Source organism: Silene latifolia, chromosome 5 (assembly GCF_048544455.1).
Source record: "Silene latifolia isolate original U9 population chromosome 5, ASM4854445v1, whole genome shotgun sequence".
NCBI lineage: Eukaryota > Viridiplantae > Streptophyta > Magnoliopsida > Caryophyllales > Caryophyllaceae > Silene > Silene latifolia.
In genome coordinates this window covers 86,763,033-86,783,936 of record NC_133530.1, presented here as the reverse complement: position 1 = coordinate 86,783,936, position 20,904 = coordinate 86,763,033, and the positions used below count along the sequence as shown (strand labels likewise).

The window sequence follows — 20,904 nt, the reverse complement described above, 5'->3', positions numbered from 1 at the left end:
CGACTCCTTAAAGTGTTTAGCTTATGGAGTATTATAATTCACAAAATATTGTGACATTGTGACAAATATTGAAAGATTGATTTATCTTTCAATATTGTTATTGTACTTACGGGTTCCGTGACATTTGTTATTATTGAAAGATTGATTTATCTTTCAAATTCTTCGACCATTGTTTATAACACTTATGTCAATATTTTGATATCAAATAATGATTTTTATTATTTATCAATATATTAAGGTCGTAGTTATAAAATTAACTTAAAAAAGTCATAGTTGCTTTTTTTTATCTCTTTTGAGGAAATTTTTAGCAAAATTTCTAGAGTGAAAACAAATGAAAATAAATAGTACTCCCTTCATTATGGTTATTTATTTATCTATTTTTTTTACGGAAAAAGTCAGGATAGAGAAGACTATTTGTAGCCATTATTATTATTAGATGTCGCGTCTAACAAAATTACAAAATGAATGTGGTTGATCAAGTTGTCCATCAAAAATAATAAATAACACCCAAAAATAAAATGGGTAAAGTATAAGGCGGTCTTATAAGTTTACTGTAAAACATGATCATTTAATAACCGTCTTTACGCACTAATATGGTAAATTTTATCTATTTCAGACTATAAGTAAGTCTCTTAAGATATACTCTCATAAATAAATTTATTACATTTTACAATTCACGTAACAACGGTATTACTCGCAATAAGCAAGTATGAATTAGAGTGAAAGATAAAATAGTTACGCTTATTATGAAAATAGGTACGAAATTAAAATTTACTTTCGATCACGATCATCAATAGAAAGACACGAAAAGCACGTATACAATGGAAGAGTGTTCTTGTTGTCTTGCAATAGCTTAGTGAGAGTTCAAGTTTTTGTGTTGCACTTCTTTTATGTAAAATCGCATTCCCCTAGCTATATACTAAGAGAATAAAATTTCTCTCCAAAGTGCCCAAGCTTATATATGGAAACAAATTAAATTTTCATTTATTAAACTAATTTTCCATTTAAAATAATCTTTTCATCGTTAAACTTAAAATATAATATTTTAACAAAAATAAAACAAATTTGGTATAGAACTATACTCTATGCATATAAACTGTATCTTCTATTATTAACTTCGTGACGGAAAAAAAAATTATTAAAATAATTTAAGATAGTTAAAATATTTTCATAAAAAAACACAATTCATGGAATTACTCAATTCTCTTGATTAATTTTAAGTTAATTATTTTTTATAAAAATTCATTGGATATAAATCGAAATTCTGTAAGTAGAACAATAAAAATTAAAAGGTCTATATTTACCGTGCATTTACGCGGGATCTACACTAGTTATACAAATAACCATTGATCACGCTAAAAGTGCACTCACAATATCAATATCTTTGTGTAAAACCGTCTTACACCCGACCCGAGTACCCGACTAACTAATCAATGATCAATGATAAAATAGAGATCTATTCTATCCACGAAAGCACGTCGACTAACACCCGATCCCCCTCTCTTTCTCAATCTCTCCTTCGTCTTTGTTTGTCTTCTCTCTGTTCATCGATCTACTTCTTCTTCTCTCTCTTTTTTTTTTTTTCTATTTAATTTTGTTGGGTTTTCAGTATTTCCATAAATTCCGCCATTAATTACCATCTCCGTCTTCATCATACACAAATGACGATTGATCATGCTGAACTCACCACTGATCAGGTTTTTTTTATCCCCATCTTATTTTTTTAATGCCCTTTTGTTAATAATTCATCATTGTTATCAAATTAATTGATTTAGTTTGTTAATTATTTGGTTAAATTGTTGATGATCATATGTGGGATTCAATCATTGTGTGTTTAATTTAGTGTAATTTGGTTGAACAATGTATGTTGATGGGTCAATTGATTGATTGATCAGTAAAGTTGCAAACTTTTTTTATTATTGTGGTTAATTATTGTATTTTTTGGGGGGTATGATTGTTTGATTTTGATGGGTATTTAAATGTGATGATGATGTTTAGACTCTCGATTCATACAGTTGAATTGTGTGGAAAGAAATCAGTGACGGTCCGAAACGGTTAGATAATGGTTGTAAGTTGCTTGTTTGAACTTTGATGGGTTGATGAAGGAGGGGAATTGACTAATGCAGATTGGATTACCAAGCAATTACTTGGTGGTGATTTCATGGATGGAAATCGCATAATGGCGTAAAAGAAGGAAGGGGTATGTGAATGGTGGATTGAACTCGAGTTCTAAGGTGGACACTTGGTAGCGGTTGTTTAGACGAGATGGAGTCAGCCATATTTGTGGAATTATGGGGTTTGAATTCAGAACTTGAGAGTCCTTGATCATGCTTTTTAGATGGGTGTTGAAATCTAGTATAATTATTAATGTTGGCATTTAAAGGTATCGGTTTTATGAAGGGAAATTGTGACGTATTAGAGAAAATCCAATTTAATTTTTAACATTGTTTTTATAGGTATTGGTTATGATAAGGAAGCTGCCATACTTGATTAGAATATTTACGGTTCTGCAATCATCAATGCACGTAAATTCAAGTGTAGCCCTGCTTCATAGTGAAAGGGGTGTCTTGAATCATTTTGTAGCTAGTGCAACCTTATCTAGTCTGTCCCTCTATCAACTATGTAAAACATTATTGCATCTTCCGCAGCAACACTCATTAAAATCACTTATCGTGGACATACTCTTTTAAGTTGAGATTAGAGCACTATTTGCTGATGTTCGTTGAAGTTGAATGTTGGTTTGGCTTATAACTTTGTGGGAGTATAGTTTTAAAGTGATCTAAAAGATCAGTGTGAACTAATATATTTTTGGTCTTGTTGTCTAGTCTTATTCTTATCGTGTCTTCTTTCAGGTTCTCAGAAGGGACATTCCATGGGAGACCTACATGACTACGAAGCTGATCACAGGAACATCCCTTCAACTCTTGAGGCGTTATGATAAAAAATCAGAGAGCCAGAGAGCATCCCTTCTTGATGATGTAATGTACTCTATGTAATTACTTTTCAGAAGAGTTTTCGCTAAAGCCTTTTCTGTGTTCGGATAAGCTCCTCCTCCTCCAAACTTTCTTTTAATTTGAATCTATAAGTAGATCTTAGTTATCATATATAAGGGAGTCATTAGCATTCTTTATCAAACTAGGAATTAATCATTTCTCGCTAGCACCTGTTTCACCTTCTTTTTGTGAGCTATTTTTTGTTCGGATAAGTTCTTCCTCCCCAAACTTTCTTCTAATTTGAATCAATAGGCGGGTCTAACTTATCATCATATAAGGGAGTCATTGGCGCTCTTAACCAAACTAGAAATTTATCCTTTCTTGTTGGCGCCTGTTTCACCTTCTTTTGTTAGCTTGCTTGAGCCGGTGCACTTTACAAATTCATATTGCATCAAGACTTTAAAATGACATTGATTTCTTTTGTTAATATTTCTATTTTCTTATTTCATCATGTAGATTTTTGCTGAACTGAACCTTACTTCCTCGACATTTTTTTACTCTCAACCTTTTGAAAGTTAATGTCTACTTTATCCTTTCGGTTCTGGCTTACGTATATGTAGGCTTAACGTTTTGAAAGTTAATGCCATCTTCAGCTCCCGCTATGGATCTCCATTTTAATAATTTCTCCACTTGCTCTTTACCTTCTGCTCATGGTTCTTCAAAAGTTAAACCTTTAGCCTTGCTAAATTTAATTTCCTGACTTTTTCAAAATGACTCATGTTAATGATCTTGAGCATCCACTCACATCCTTGCTCCATCTATTTTTATACCTTTACATTGTCTTACTACCTCATTTATAGTAGTTTGTTCTTGTAATTTTAACAGGATGGTCCAGCTTATGTTCGAGTATTTGTGAGCATTCTTCGCGAGATATTCAAAGAAGAGACAGTTGAATATGTCCTTGCTTTAATAGATGAAATGCTTACTGGTAAATACGGAGCTCTCGTTCGACACTTTTATGTATATGTGCTGATCTTAGTCTTAGAACACCTTGTAATGCATATTTTTTTGCAATAATGTATGGTATCTCCAATTGCAGCAAACCCCAAGAGGGCGAGAATGTTTCATGATAATTCACTTGCAAATGAGGATATTTACGAACCATTCTTAAGGCAAGTATCAAGTGTTATTTCTTGGCCCTTCCGTTTTCTATTTTCTCACCCTATATAAAAAAAAAAAGTTCTGTATCATTTACGTATCGACAAAAGTGAGGTGATCCCTATAAGTTTTTGTTTAGGGTTGGTAGGCTGAAATGCTGACTGTAGAAATAATTAGTTACCGTATGAGAGGAATAATTTTTATTCATCCTCACCCTGTTATGGACCAATGCTGGTTGTTTTGTATTCCGCTGTACACTTATTTTTAGTAATTGGTCAATTCTCTTCAAGCTCGCTTTGCCGTTTTTAAGCAAGCTTTGGATTTGAATTCAGGATGTTTTACTGGTCAACAGTTGAAATCTTCATCTATATAATATAGGTATTCGGAACGAGTGGTTGACATTATGGCTTGCGTTGAGGGTCTGGGGTATTCTTGTTATGGACAGTAATGCTGAACATGAACTATTTTCTGTGACCAGAGTACCAGACAGGAGGGGATGATAAATGTCTAACAATATGCTTAGAATGTTTTTGAGTTTTGACTTGACCACCTCGCTTCTATTAATCTATGGTTGGGTGGTTTTCCACCGAGTGACTATACTGTTATTTGGTTCTTCAAGCTGTTAGAAGGGTAGACTATTAGCATGAAAGTGAGGGGAAGCTCGTCTGTAACCCATAGTCTTCTTGCGTTTTCAATTATCTTGCATGACCTTGTTTAATATGCTTTATTGATCGTGTTCATCTACCATGACACGTTTTTATATGGATTTGTCCAGATTGCTGTGGAAGGGTAACTGGTTCATTCAAGAGAAGAGCTGTAAGATACTTGCTCTGATTCTCAGGTATTGAGATTTGATTTACACCTTTGAGTAATTAGCAACATGGTTCGTTGACGTACTTAAAAAATATTTGACATACTAAAAAGAGTAATTTTATATGTTCGTTGTAGTGCGAGACCCAAAAACCAGTATGGTGGAGCTATGAATGGTGAAGCATCGGACTCCAAGAGCAAAGTCGCTACTATTGGTGATGTCTTGAAGGGATTAATTGAGTGGCTGTGTGCACAGGTATGGGACTGTTCTATAAAGTACTCCTTCCATCCCATTTACTTTGTCATGTTTTGACCTTGATTGTAAGAAGATGTCGACTTTGATGCCCTGATTTGACTATGATTATTAAATGATGTTGACTTCGACCAATATTTTCTCACAATATACAACAGTAAAAATTTGTAGAAATTGATAATATGAACGTAGATGATTTGTTACATCAAACATTACAAGTTTTAAATTGTATTTCTACATATATTGATAAAATTAGTGGTTAAAGTATACATTGGGTGATTAAAGTCACATGGGGCCAATAATTTTGGGAGGTAGGAAGTAGGAACTAGGTAGTATACCTTAGTACCAGATGTGTTGCGTATATTCTTGAAAAGACTGGTAGCATTTGTTAACTATTGTGCTCGTTTTATTGTTACGTGGTGCTGAAGATGTGGGGATCAAATTTTCCTCGTAATTTTCTAGATGACCCTTCTATTATTTTCCGTTAATTAATCACAATCTTCTACGAGTATTTTGCAGCTTAAGAAGCCTTCTCATCCTAGTCGGAGTGTGCCTACTGCTGTCAGTTGCCTAGCAACCTTACTAAAAGAACCCTTGGTTAGGTCATCTTTTGTTCAAATGGATGGAGTCAAGCTACTGATACCATTGATTGTTCCAGTATCGAATCAGTCAGCTGCTGCATTAACATCTTCACAATCCAGTCAGCCTTCTATGCAGGTAAGGTTTTCAGTATTCCTTCAATAAACTTTACCACTATCTTGTCACCAATTCATAGAATCATTAAAAAATGAGTAGAGTTGTATAAATGACTGCTACTTCACTTTTAGAAAATGAGTAGCCAATTTACCTAGTCATTTTGCTTTATTTCGTCATAATCTTGAAAATGTCTCCTAACATAGTTGCCTCTTTCATCTATGAACAGCTCCTTTATGAGACATGTCTCTGTATATGGCTATTGTCGTACTATGACCCTGCAGTTGAATACTTGGCCACTTCTAGATGCTTGCCTCGTCTGATGGATGTTGTCAAAAGTTCTACAAAAGAGAAGGTAGACATACTAGATTTTTCGTTTTTTCCTCCTAATTTTCAAACCACTTGACTAACTATCGTCACATAAACACACCTAAATATATTTTGTGTTGCTGGTCGAATTCCATTACCCTCTGCAGTAAAAAAGATGATCAGAATTCAGAGATCATCCCACCATTTGGCCACTGAAGTTACTGGTCACACAGTGCTCAGAAATATATTTTAATCTGATAACTCGCATGTTTGAATCTATGATAGGTGGTTAGAGTCATTGTTATGACTTTCAAGAATCTGCTTCCAAGATCGACATTTGGTGCCCAGATGGTGGACCTTGGAATGCCGCAGATCGTTCAGAATCTGAAAGCTCATGCTTGGGGCGACGAGGTGAGGAATAATTTAGTTTGTTTGGTCAGAATTCAAAAACATGTAACAAGATACTAGGACTGTCCATAGCGTTTGGCTGAGGACAGACCTCTTGTTCTTCTACTCTCTTTTCCAATCGTCAATGATGTCGTTGCTTTATCCAACTTATATTCCATAATTTTTTTTTTTTTGCGTGGCAACAGGACCTTGTGGAGGCCTTAAACCAGCTAGAGGAAGGCCTGAAGGACAATATCAAGCTGTTGAGTTCATTCGACAAGTATAAGCAGGAAGTACTTCTAGGTCATCTTGACTGGACCCCTGTTCACAAAGACGCTTTCTTTTGGCGTGAGAATATCACCAACTTCGAGGAAAATGATTTTCAGGTAAACTTCTCCCTCTCTCCTTATGTTGATATGTTCAGTTGTATGGCCATAAACCATATGCCCAGTGACGGAGCCAGGATTTTAAGTCAGCGGGGGCGCAAATTTTCAGCAGGGGCGAAAGGGTAATATTATAAGGGGGTCGAAAAAGTTCGAAAATTTTAACAAAAAAAATTCGAAACTTTCAAACTTCAGCGAGGGCGACCGCCCCTGCTAGCCCCCCCTCACTCCACCACTGCATATGCCCATCTATGGCTCCCATTTATCTGTGCTAGTCATAACTTCGAGGAAAATGATTTTCATGAATGCAGATCTTGAGAGTGCTCATAACCATATTGGACACCTCCAATGACCCGCGATCCCTCGCTGTTGCTTGCTATGATCTCTCACAATTTATTCAGCAACATCCATCCGGGAGAATCATAGCCAATGATCTTAAAGCCAAGGAACGGGTGATGAAACTAATGAACCATGAAAACGCCGAGGTTACCAAAAATGCATTGCTTTGCATCCAAAGGCTTTTCTTGGGAGCCAAGTACGCAAGCTTTTTGCAAGCTTGAAATCGGGATCTTATGAAGTTTTCATTATATTTGTATGAGATGTTTCGATGGTTGATTATTGTTTTATATCTGGTAATAAACAGTTTTCATGTCGATGTCATTGAACGCGCAGGATGGCATGAACAGTGAGATGAAACTGAGGTCGCCTCTAGATTGTTTTTTTTTTTTTTTTTCTTCTTTTTGCTTTGCAGAGTTTTGATTGTTTTATTGTAATTTGCACCTGTCATTCACTGTATAATATTTTCCACATTTCGGATGTGCGCAGCTTGCTGCAGAATAAAATTTATTGTTCCCCTCCAATAATTTTTCATATTGAATGGAGTATAACTATAATATAATGTCGACTTGATTCATGGATTATTAAACCAAACCAACAAACCATTTGGTCTAGTCCAGGTAAATGGTCGAACCATAAATTCACTGGTTCGAACCTAATTTTGCGTGTCAAGTTATTAATCGGACTAGTCTCAGATTAACCATTAATATGAGACTAGTTGTCTATTATAAAAGGTTTTGGTATTTTATCTAAAGTTTTCAGTTTCATTAAGGCAATGTTTTTTTGATCTAAAACTTTCTTTACTAAGCTGAACTAGACTCGAATAAAGAACAAAAAAAACTAAACTGAGCTTAAATTCCGAAGAAACACAAAATTCTCATTTGTGATACACACTTTTCATCCCAAGCTGCAAGTGGAAAAGGAATTGTGAGGAGTCGCAAGCTTGAGACGGTCACAAGCGAGACCTTCTGCCTATACCTGGCAAAGCTGACCCGAGACCCGAAAGTAACCTGAACTTGCTTGACCCGAATAAGACCTGAAACCCAAATTGACCGGACCCGACCTAGACCTGACCCATAATTGATCCGATCCAAGATGACTTAAAGTGACCCAAAATGAACCGAAACGACAATTACTAAGTCATATTAATGTTATATACATCCAAATAACGTTTCATTGGTTACAACTAGACTTGGCAAAATTGAGCCGATCCGAAAAGGCTTGCCCGAGACCCGAAATTGACTCGAACTACATCACCCGAATGTGACCAGAAAACCCGAATTGACCCGACCCGGTCCGAACATGACCCGACAAAACATAACTCTAATTGAACCGAAAAGACTTAAAATGATTTTTTCTCTCTTATTCATTGACCCGAAAATGACCCGACCAACAAACCCGGAAAAGATCCAAAACCAAAATGACCCGACCGGACCCGAATTAACCCGAAATCACTAAAAGACCCGAACAGACCCGACCCGAACCCGTTTGCCAGGCCTAGTTACAACCATTCCTCATAAATAGTTAAATCTGTAAAATAGTACTCCGTAGTTCTTAATCAATATAGTACCTAAAGTGTTTTAGTCATTAACCCGAAAGCGACCCGATCCAAAATGACCCATAACCGAAAGTGACCCAACCTGAAATGACTCGATTCGATCCAAAATGTATAACAGACCCAAAATAACCCAACCATACCTGACTCGAATGACCCATTTACCACCTCTACTTCTGCCAAAGAAAATGATTCAAGTCCCTCATGCAGTGTACTAGTATCCTCTCTTGTATGAACAATGCATTCAAAATCACACATTACCAAAAGTCCTCAACAACACACCCCACGTCCCCACCACACCACACCAACCATGTCCAAACAATACAAAACTCCCCCAAAATACGGATCTAAAACTTTCAAGTCTTACAATTATCACACTAGCCGTTGCACCCTTTACTGTCTTCCAACATTGGCCCCACCTAAACCCCCAACAATCACTTACTTTCCAAAATATGACCGTTACTCCCTCTTCCTATATCTCCTCCCTTCAAATCCCTCCCTTCACTTCACAACTCACAACTCACACACTCTCTCAATTCTCCTCCCTCCCTTACAACCCTCAATTCCCCTTCTAATTTCCTCGAAAACCGAAAAACTCGAAAAAAAAAAATGGGAATCCAATTAGGACAAATATCAAACAACACCCCACATTACAAAACCAAAAAACTCTACTTATACAGCAACTACATCCTCTTAGGTGCAGCAACAAGCTGCATTTTCTTAACACTTTCTCTTCGACTAATTCCGTCTCTTTGTGGGTTTTTCTTCATTGCTCTCCATCTTCTCACCATGCTAGCCGCCTTGTCCGGCTGTCACGCAGCCGCACAAGGCGGTTCAAGGTGGTTTCTCACACACATGGTTACTACTGTCTTGACTGCTATCTTCCAGGGATCATTGTCAATCCTGATTTTCACTCGAACCGAGGATTTTTTGTCGAAATTGAAGTCGTATGTGATGGAGGAGAATGCTGCTGTTATTCTGAAGATGATTGGTGTACTTTGTGTTGTTATGTTTGTGTTGGAGTGGGTTGTTTTGACTGTTGCGTTTTTCTTGAAGTATTACTCTGTTGTTGAAGGTGGTAGTAATGGAGGTCATGGTGGTGATAACAATGGTGGTGGTGTTAAGAGGAGTAATAAGGTTGCTAGTGATGAAGAGATGGGCTACTTGCCTTACCCTTCTGCTTCGTTTCATGTTTAATTTAATTACGAGTTAGTCTCCTGGAAGACGGATCTTTTATAAGAAAATCGTGAATTATGTACAAACCCGTTGTCAACAAAATCTTGTGTAAGACGTCCTTACACAGGAATTTGTGGGTTACTATTATGTTTTTTTTTTTCTTTTTAGTTTGTTGAGTATTATTGGGAGATTGGGGAATTCTTTCATTCATGAAATTTGTATTTGCTGTTTTTTCTGGTGAGTTTATGTAATGAGAGCTATATATTATAGTGAAATTGATTTACTAATAGATATGCGGTTATGAACCTGAAATGACCCGTTATTTTAGGGTCGAGACTCGATCCGAACGGGTCGACCCATTGGGTCAAAGGTAAATCAAGAATTTTATTAAAGTATAAATTGTTTATATATTATATTTGAAAAATTAGTTAAAAAAATATTTTTTTTATTATTACTTAAAATTACAAAAACAACTAAAAAGTTAATTTTATATAACTTTTATAATATTTAATAATAAAATAATTATTAAGAAAACTTTATTTTAATAATTATGTCAATATAATTAATGTAAACGTTGAATATGATTAAAATATTAATTTTAAATATGATTTACATTTTTAAAAAATATTTTTTTAACTAAAAAAATCGTTTAAAAAAAACGTTAGAGATTATTTATTGACCCGTATTCTGACCCATATGACCCGACCCGTTTGACAGGTCTAATTGTGCATGATACTCCCTCCATTCATCTCGTTTCCATACACGTATTTAAAATCAAACGTATGGAATGAATAAATCGAAAGAGTACCTAGGTTATTAAACTAAAACAGGGGAAAATCGCATTTTCATATACATTTTTAGATCATGCACCATTGAAAGAGTTCAAAGTTTAAGACATTAGAAAGACTAGGAAACATCAATCATGGCCATGAATAACGAGTACAAGTTACATGGCAATGATTGTTATTGTTACAGCTATAAGAAGATATGCATAAGCATAACGAGTAAGAGTTACAGGGCCACAATTGCTATTGGTTACAACAGCTATAAGAAGATATGCATAACTAGTACTCCGAGTTACACGACTCTCTTTAGCAAGTTGGGTCCTATACTAGAGCTGTTCATGGGAAGAACAGGCAGGCGGTTGCATCCAGCCTCCTCAGCCCGGAAAAAAAAAATGGAATGCGATGCATTTTCAAAAACAAAATACATAGGTCCATCTCATCGCAACAATACAATTTAGGCCTGGTCCGCATCCAGCTTAAGTGCATCAGTGGATCAACACCGTAAAATACTGTGACTAGTTTACAAGCCTCAGCGTAAGTCAGAGGTGAACTTTGAACAGGACTCTTGAGAAAATCTGAAGGTACGCTGGTTACACGTTTTTCGCGGATTCATGTGGTTGCTGGGAGGATGAAACATGTTTCATGGGCTCGGGAGATGACTCACAGAGGTTCACAACAAGGCGAGCAGGAGGTAAACACCGTTTAGAGAAAAACGTGGCAATGTTTTTTGTTCCCAATTTGGTTTTCTCTGCAATTTCAGTATGCTTACAATGAGAAATACTGTAGAAGATTGATAATTGAAAGAAACGTGGGAACTCGGAAAAGCATGATGCATACCTGGTGTTGCCATCCCTAGTTTACCCAAGATATCTTTTTTTACCTGCATCATACAAGCGAGTTTAAGTATAAAGGTGAAGCCAATTAATCTGATAATTCATAATAAGACATCTCAGCTGTCTTCCGCAAGAGAGTTTCTGGTGAACAGCACTTTTCCTTTCCGTACTATAAGCATATTCTCTGTCCCCAATTTCATAGGGGGCTCCCTCAAATGGCTGTGTAAAGAGGTTAGAGACTCATACTTGGAGGTGCATAGCAGTTACTCTTATGTTAGCTACACAAATATTCTTATTCAATGGCGCATAACAAAAATTGACTAAAGAACTGCGACTCCAAAAATGATAGAAGGAGTTGGTCGTTTTGCTAAATTCAATCATAACCGATAACATTTGAATTGCAGATCTCTAACTCCATAGAAATGTGACCAATATACATTCAAAAAACAATATTAGTTGAAGATTCATAGATAATTTCCGATTACTAGAATGACATGGTGACACCATTCTGAATACTTTATCAAGCTGAGACGCTAGAAAATTGTTGCTCTATGAATGCAGCGAAAACCCAATCTGACTATGAGCCATGGTATGAAATTGGGCTGCAACATCGCATTGCCACTTTTGTAAATGTTTCCAAGATGAAGGACAAACTTCCTTTGAGACAAAATCAGTTGCATTTCTGACACACAAATCAAGATCAAGGCATGATAGTGGATTCCGTAATCCCGAATGATGACAACAATTAATACTCCCTCCATTCCATTTAAATTGTCCTACATTTCATTTTTGTACATCCCATAATTATTGGCCTTTTCCTATATTTAGCAAAATAATGTGAATATAAACTATCACCCCTCTAAATAACATATTGGCAAGAGTAATGCGGTTTCTTCATAAGTTAAAAGGGTAATAATAATATATCATCTGTAGATCTTCAATGTGACTTGTGACCAACAAATGGGGACATTATAAACGGTGGAGAGTACCATATATAGTGATATATGCACCCTAATATGCAAATATTTTCAACTGTTCTAGAAATAATGAAGGGATAAGGCAACATGAAAAGGACACCAACCTTCCATCGATTAGCAACAGGGTCATAGTCGGATATTTCACGCACTTTGTTTTTCAAGAGAGTTTTGGAAACATCGGGAAAACTCTTCTGCAAGGCGTCTAGTAATCTGCCCATACCCTGTGCGCAGGACTGAATAACAGATACCTGAAAACTCACCACAAAAAGTAAAAACCAGGCAAATGTTTGGTTGACGTAGCTAATAACATAAAGATGCTCAGATATATATATGCCCCTTACAATATTAGGAAGGTCAGAATCTGGTATTGTTGTGGCAACTGCTGATGCAGTTGTGCAACCCTTGCTGTTCGAAGAAGAAACGTCGTGTTTTTCTTCATGTAAATTGATATTTGGTACCTCTATACATGATCCACCCGGAAAAGCAAGAATACTTAGAGCTTGTAAACACATTTGCTCAACCTTTAGAGTACCAGAGAGATCTTCAGCTGATAACAAGTTTGTTTTCTCATGCATCAGATTTATGATGACTAAAGGCTGGTTCTTTCTAAGTGCATTCTCAGTTAAACTGCGCAGATACTTCTGTTGTCTGGTCCAAGAAGAACACTCCTCACCCTCAGCTTCTGCCTTGCGACTAGGTGAGCTATTCGTAACTTCAGCCCCAAAATCACTTTTGCTTCTATCATTTTCAACTCCCTGCAAAATGAAATTTTAGAAACACCAAAATAAAAAGGAAAACACTTCTCCTTGAATGCATGAACAGTTTTTTGTGATTCGAGTACAAGATTCAGCAGTCATGGATAATATGGACACCTATTGATAATGATATCATCGAGAACTGCCTTGAGTGTTTCTCAATGCGTATCTACTGGGCCGCACTTCACAGGGCAGTTAAAGTTCAAGTCAAATGATATTGACTACTTATTTGCATAATTTAATATTACAAAACTACAATAATAAGCTAAGACATATTTTCAAGAACCTATTCCAAATTGGAGGGTAGAAGCCTCTCTCTCTCTCATTCACGATAGAGATTGTACAAAACAGTGATTTTCAGGTCAAACCCACTTGCAAACTGAAACTACTTCAGAAAAGCCTTTTCTCACTGAGTCACTTACTCTGGATATACACGTTTTATGTTACCTTTTCCACTAAGAAGGAAATGCGAGTTCCGTTTCTACTCACCTACTGGTCAACAAGTCACCCCGCAACCAATAAAAGTTTCCAAGGAAAAACAAAAATAAGAGTAATTCAAGTAAAAGAAAAAGCTTCATCCTAAAGAAAAAGGAATCAAAAGGAAAAATAAATAATCAGGAGCATAATTTTAAACTAAGTAAATAAACAATAAGACGAAGAAGGCCATCTTTTCAAGGATGAAAGCAAAAGACAAGACCATTAGAACCATGTACCTCGCTTTCTGACAGATAACCATCAGGTACAAAAAAGCCATCCTCATTCTCTTCCTCATCATCACCTTTGCAAGAACCTTCATCCAAAACCTCTTCATCTTCTTTGTCGGAATCTGAGAGGCTTTCACCCGGTTCCTCCTGTACAGTAGAAATCAAATTTTTTGTTAAATGGATAGTCTAAGTAATCATACAGATGACATTCTGTAGATACATTATTACTCTGTATATACCTCCTCCCACTCTTCATCACTGTCAATTTCATAATCTAGATCAGGATCTTTTTTAAATGGATGGCGTAATCCAACGACATGACTGCAAGTTTCAATGATCAAAAACAAGAAACAGTTAGATGTCATGCAGTAAGTAGAAACTCAAATCCAAATAACTTGTATTATTTGTTCACTTAATGCTAAAAATCTCAAACAATCGCTGATTACAATTCAAACAGAAATCGTGTAATTTTACAACTGGAAAATATGCCTCAAGAATGTGACAGCACCAGCATAACCTAATTCATCGTAGCAGACTTTGATTGGTTATTATGAGAAACACTGGTGGTGTGTTCTAATTACCATGACAAAATAGGGCCTATGATCTAAAAGTCTAGACAAGGATAACAAAAAAATAGATACATCCCCTCTCTCTGGAGTTCACCAACCCGTGGTATGTCCCCATACAGCTATACCCCCATGAACTCATCTTTATCCCACTACTCGAAAGTGCATAATCCAGCATGACGCGGACAGAATTTTACTACTCCAGATTGCCCCAGGGACATTACAGGTCATCAAAAATGAACTAAGCCAAGTTAAACCTTACCTTTTCTTTGGCCAAATCCCATAAAATGCAGGCCTATTGCTCTTATCGAACTGCAGGAGTTGTTTTCTACGGAAACACTTTCTGGTACCTTGTGAAGAAAGGATTGAATGATCATGGCATGATTTGCCATCACCACACATTTCTCCCTGTCTATCTACAAGGCCGTCTACACCCAAGTCATCATCACCATTGAGTTCGTTATTTGTAGTCAATTTCAGCTCTTTAATTAGCTGCGTCTTAGGCTTGCGGCGAGTTCCCCAATGGTGCTTGTTTGATCGTACTGAATGGCCCGTGAGGCGCCAGGAGTTCATATGGCATCTGCGTAGCAGAAGCCTTGTAAATATTCAAGAAAGAACTTAACCACTTAAAGACAGTTTTGTAAAGCTTACTTGCGAATCTCCTGGACATCAATGTCACATGTATGTTGTAGGGCAGAGTCCATCATCAGAGAGACTGATTCAAAAGTATTTTCCCTCTTATTGACATTTGAAATAGATGTAGCAACACCTGTGGATTGATCATTCTGGGATGTTGAAGTAGTCCTGCTCTTTTTAAGAAAGCGTTCCATTATTGAAGCTTGCTTCTGAACAGCAAGCTGTTTCTTAAGTTCAGCTTCTTCCTTCTCTTTTTGACGCTGTTCCTTGTCAGCTTCTTCCAGCTTCCTCTTTAGGTGTTTTCTCATTTCAGAATCTTCCTTTTCTCGTCGCTTTTCCTCTCTCTCAGCTTCAAGTTGCAATCGTTTTCTCTCCTTTTCCTGAAAAGGACAATTGAGATGAACAATATTATACAAGCAGCATGAAACCAAAATGACATCAACTCCATATGCAATTATGACCAAATATGGTAATGCAAGAAAAGTTCACTTTGGACATACAAGAGACAATTTATCAGCTAGTACAAACACATAATGCATCTCTAGGGCAAAAGCATGATTTTTATTTTTCTCAGCATCGCTCAGGTAAAGAAGCATTAATTGTGCTTTGTGATACACAACAGAATACTATTTTTAAAAATTAAGCATTTATGCTTTTGCACTGAAATATATGCGCCTGTGTGTTATGGACGAACATTCTGAAGCAATTTCGTCAAGACGTTTCACCTTCATGGAGCAATTATGTCACTACTTAACCTTACAAGTTGAGCATCAGAGCCTACTATTAACCTCTACAAACAGTTCTCATAACCAGAGGATCATTTAGGGTGCAAACAGAATTATTGATAAGCATATATAACTATAAATTTGGTAGCCTCTAACTGCATGTTACAGCTCCTCCGATACTCAAGTTCAACTCCTCCTGGCTACTACTTCTGCAGATCTGTCCCCCTGCGCATTACCTTCAAGCCTTCAATCTCTAGTGCACTGGTTTGAGGCCCGTGGTCTATCTTGGTAGATACATTTTATCATTTCTTCTATGTGTTGTTTTAAATCAATTTGCAATTTCACAATAATAGAGGTTTCTGATTTCTATAAGGAAAAAAAAAAAAAAAAGCACTGTATCTAATCGACTAATATCAGTATGTTACGATTTTGAAATAAGAACTTTAAGTATATTAACTCAGAGAAAACAATAAATCAAACAGTGTAATTTGTAACCAGGCCCTCCAAAATTATTAAGATGGTCATGTTGCGCATACAGCTTGTAAACATTTAACTACTGCCCTAATGTTCCTCTGGTAATTACCATAACAGAATGGGTCAACACAGCAACTACAAAATCAAATAAGAATCTGTCACATACACTCTGCAGTTTTTCCTTCTGGAGCTCGCGGTCCATTTTTTTCTTCTCCTTCTCAGCTTTAAGTTTGTTCTTCTCAAGCTCCTTAACAAGAGATGTTCCTGTCTTCTTTGCCTCTTTTTCAGCCCTGAAATAGTGCATTAGTATTTAACCAATAAAAATAAAAAGTAATTTTCATACTGTCAGTGTAAAGCTACATACATTTCAGAATCATTTTTCTGGGCCAAGCTTTCGACAAGCATTCTGATATCTGCTTCTGATAGAATTTTCTTGAGCTTCTCTGTAGCTTTTGTCATACTGTGTTTGCAAGATAGATTATCCTCGTACTTTTTCAAGGAGGTTATTACATCTGAAAACAGAACATGTAATAAATTTGGAGAGCACCACAAACATATAAATACAACATTGCTCATTGCAGCAATATAAATGCCAATGTTATCTTCACCACCTACAAAGAGTACAGCGACACTCCCAAAGTCAAGAAGAAAGACAAGTGGTTACCTTGGACTGCAGTGATCCTCTCACTGATCTTTTTACGACAGATGCGACGAATTTTTAATGCACCGCGTAACGAACTTGGTAAAAGTTTCATGTCTCTCGTCTGCAGACAAAAATTTATAAAATATCAACACAATGATAAAAATATGACAAGTAAATAATAACAGCAAAATGAGGCTATAAAATGTACAGAAAATATCCTTACTTTGTAATTATAAATTTATAGTAATACAGCTTTCATCTCAAGTCATTCGGATATAGCCTCTTTGTGTTGCTAGCAACACAGGGATAAGGCTGCATACATTTACGCAACTCTCCCTTACCCTGCAGCTTGCAGGAGCCATTGAGAGACATTGAAGCGTTGCTATAGTTGTTGTATTAATACAAGAAGCAACATGTGGGTCTACTTGCTACATAAACATACTCCAGATGAGCTAATTAAAGGTTGCAACTCATAGAGACCGTATACCTACAAGGTTTACACTAGGAAGAGACACCCTACAATAGGGTTGATGAGAGAACAACAGTTTAAAGAGGCTTATATCAACAACATTACCTAACGCCTAAGGATTCTCACTCATGGCAGGAGTACGGAATTGGAATTTAGATAAGCTCAGGCATACATGTGTTAAATAAACGAAGGGAATGTTTCAAAAGGCTCATACGAAAACTGGTTTCAAAAGTACATAGACAAACTACTATTCCACAATAAAACAAACACAAACAATTTAACAAGTTGTTTTGTTTCAGGTAAAGACATGTTGCCATAACCTCAATGTTAAAAGTGTCTCAAATGCACTTAAGCCCAAGACTCACTCATTACTTCAGTAGCACTAGCCAAAACACCTAAGTGCACCTTAAGTGGCCAGCAAAATCAATATTCTTCTTCCTAGTTCTTTTAATACTCTTTTCTCTTTGGCAAATTATTTCAAACGTTTATTCTTGTTTGCAAAAACTGTGCGCCTCATGTAAACAAAACACACGGGTTTGCCTTGCACTTTTAACTTTTTAAACATAAGATTACTACTGAGCTACCAATGGTAACATCAGACAAGCAAACGCAGCAGCAATACAATTTAATGTTGCCTAAATTGCGGTTAAAGCAAAGATCTCTATAAATATCATGAAACAATAATCTAGTTCATTACAACAACAGCAAAAATATTATTATCCATAAGGGCTCCTACAAATACGAGCATAAGGACATCTTAATCTTGTTGACACAATCTCACCATTATCTAAACAATAAAGACATTGGCGGAACCATGATTGGTAGATCCGTCGATTAAAGGTACAAAATTTTCAACGAAGCAAACTATTAATGCAATAAGATATCTGGAAAAAAAATATAAATTATTAACTAAAAATCTAAATACACATCAGTAGTTTACAAGTACCCCAAAATGAATTGAAATTTTAAAAGGAACAAAAGCGCGGCCCAATTTAGTAACACATTTATTTAGCTACTAAATTAAACTAATTCATCTATATCTAATAACAAGTCTTGACTCAATTACAAGTCGAAGAGAATAATCAATCTATGAAACTTAGCGACTATAACTCATCAATATCTATAACCAAAGAATAAACAGTCTCCGAATCCATTATAAGTCAAAAAGAATAATCAATCTCATAGGATAACTAAATTAATCTAGAACATTTAGCGACTACAACTCGTCAATATCCAGAACCAACAAATAACGAGTCAAAACGAATAATTAATCTCATAAAATAACTAAATTAATCTAGGACATTTAGCGACTATTACTCATATTTATCCCGAATCAAAAAATAAAGTCTCTTTCACTACTATACAAGTCAAAAAGATTAATCAATTTTATCAAACAACTAAATTAATCTAGAACATTTAGCTACTATAACTCATCGTCCACAACAAACAAATAATTAATCTCATAAAATAACTAAATTAATCTAGGACATTAGTTACTATAACTCATTTTTATCCGGAACCAAAAAAAATAACAAGTCTTTCACTCCCATACGAGTCAAAAAGTTAAATCAACTTCATTAAACAACTAAATTAATCTAGAACATTTAGCGACTATAGCTCATCATCTAGATCCAAAACATAATCACTCTCATAGAATAACTAAATTGATCTAGGACCTTAGCAACTATAAATCATTTTTATAACGAACCAGAAAATAACGAGTCTTTCACTCCAATATGAGTCAGAAAGATTAATCAATCTCATTAAACAACTAAATTAATCTAGAACATTTAGCGACTATAACTCATCATCCAAAACCAAAAACTAACGAGAATAATCAATCTTATAAAATAACTAAATTAATCTAGGACCTTAGCTACTAATCTACTATGACTCATTTATATCCGACCAAAAAACAACAAGTCTCTAGCTCCATTACAATAATTAATCTCATCAAACAATTAGACTAATCTACAACATTTAGCAACTATATAATTCATCAATATCCGGAACCAGAAAATAACGAGTCTTTAACTCCATTACGATAATTAATCTCGTCAAACAATTAAACTAATCTAGAACATTTAGCGACTATAATTCATCAATATCCGGAACCAAAAAATAACGAGTCTTCAACTCCATTGCGATAATCAATCTCATCAAACAATTAAACTAATCTAGAACATTTAGCGACTATATAACTCATCAACATCCAGAACCAAAAAATTACGAGTCTTTGGCTCCATTACGAGTCGAAAAGAACAATCAATCTCATCAAACAACTAAATTAATCGAAGAAAAAAGAATACAAATCTGAAAAATAATCACACCTCCCAACACCAAAGGCAAGAATCAGATTCATCTTCAAGCACATCAGCATCACCATTAGCAACTCCATAAGAAATCCTTTGTCCAACAAACAACACACTAGCTTTAACACTAGCAACCGTAACACCATCTCTATCCTTCATCTTCTCGTAAATTTCATTAGCGAGTTTCGAATACGAACATCTCTTCTCCTCCAACAACACCGCAATCGCCGCGTTTAAATTCACATTATCCTTGAATAAGCACAAAGATGAAGTAATGTCGCTGTTTAATACTTCATTAAAGTAGTTGAATAAGCTGTTTAGTTCATCATTTAGGGTTTTTAATCTCAATTCTTTCTCCTCTAGTGTTAATTGAGTTTGCACTCTCTTCCGCTTCATCGAAACCTTCTCCTCCATCGATTCGATGTTCCGAACTCGTAGGGAGATTCTAGGGTTTGTAAGATTCGATTTTGAGAGTGGATTTGTGCGATTGAAGTCACCAATTGGGGATTTTGGGGTGAAATGAGAAGAGATTTGAGAGGGGAAAGCGGAGAAATTAGGGTTAGAAAGATTGAAAAATTGGGGAAAATGGTTAGGGATTACTGTTTTGGTTCAACTTTATGGTGATGAAAATGAAAATGTTGGGGAGTATGAAAAATTGAGAATTTGGAGGGGCGCAATGTGTTCCCGCCATTTATCTTTTTCGATTTTATGACATTTGGCGCATCTTTTTGTTTTTCTTTTTTCGGGATATTGCGTTGTTGTTGTCTTGCTTATTTCAAATTTCAATGGACCAAAAGTTGCATCAATAAACCTAAAAAAAATCCCCAAATTTTCCCCAGCCGATTTACCACCGCCGCTTCACCTCTCTCGCCAGCGGCCTCAAAAATTCTCAACAGGTCGTCGGCGAGAGCCCTTCACAGTCCTACGTCTTTAGATTTGCGTTTTCCGTTACTTCCTCTCAAGCTTAGCCTCTTTTCCGGTGGCGTTTCAGATCGATTTCTGCTCTTTTCCCTTGGTTGCCATCGGTATTTC

General features: G+C 36.0%; 3 protein-coding genes across 3 annotated transcripts; 2 read left to right on the top strand and 1 right to left on the bottom strand.

Moving 5' to 3' along the window:
- Positions 1-1,412: 1,412 nt before the first annotated feature.
- LOC141657750 (V-type proton ATPase subunit H) lies at positions 1,413-7,804 on the top strand. Its single transcript, XM_074465085.1, has 11 exons — positions 1,413-1,697; positions 2,853-2,978; positions 3,819-3,921; positions 4,033-4,105; positions 4,867-4,932; positions 5,040-5,157; positions 5,674-5,871; positions 6,077-6,202; positions 6,442-6,567; positions 6,750-6,929; positions 7,238-7,804. Exons 1-11 carry the CDS (start codon positions 1,662-1,664, stop codon positions 7,484-7,486), a joined length of 1,401 nt encoding a protein of 466 aa, XP_074321186.1. The 5' UTR covers positions 1,413-1,661; the 3' UTR covers positions 7,487-7,804.
- A 1,622-nt stretch (positions 7,805-9,426) lies between these two features.
- On the top strand, positions 9,427-10,014 carry LOC141655708 (uncharacterized). Its single transcript, XM_074462774.1, has one exon. It carries the CDS (start codon positions 9,427-9,429, stop codon positions 10,012-10,014), a length of 588 nt encoding a protein of 195 aa, XP_074318875.1.
- A 1,177-nt stretch (positions 10,015-11,191) lies between these two features.
- LOC141657749 (chromatin assembly factor 1 subunit FAS1-like) lies at positions 11,192-20,527 on the bottom strand. Its single transcript, XM_074465084.1, has 12 exons — positions 19,891-20,527; positions 17,113-17,212; positions 16,813-16,960; positions 16,615-16,738; positions 15,265-15,629; positions 14,876-15,193; positions 14,287-14,368; positions 14,057-14,194; positions 12,930-13,343; positions 12,693-12,836; positions 11,616-11,658; positions 11,192-11,526 (listed from the first exon to the last, which is right to left on the bottom strand). The coding sequence occupies exons 1-12, from the start codon at positions 20,284-20,286 to the stop codon at positions 11,369-11,371; spliced, it is 2,430 nt and encodes an 809-aa protein (XP_074321185.1). The 5' UTR covers positions 20,287-20,527; the 3' UTR covers positions 11,192-11,368.
- Between the last annotated feature and the right edge of the window lie 377 nt (positions 20,528-20,904).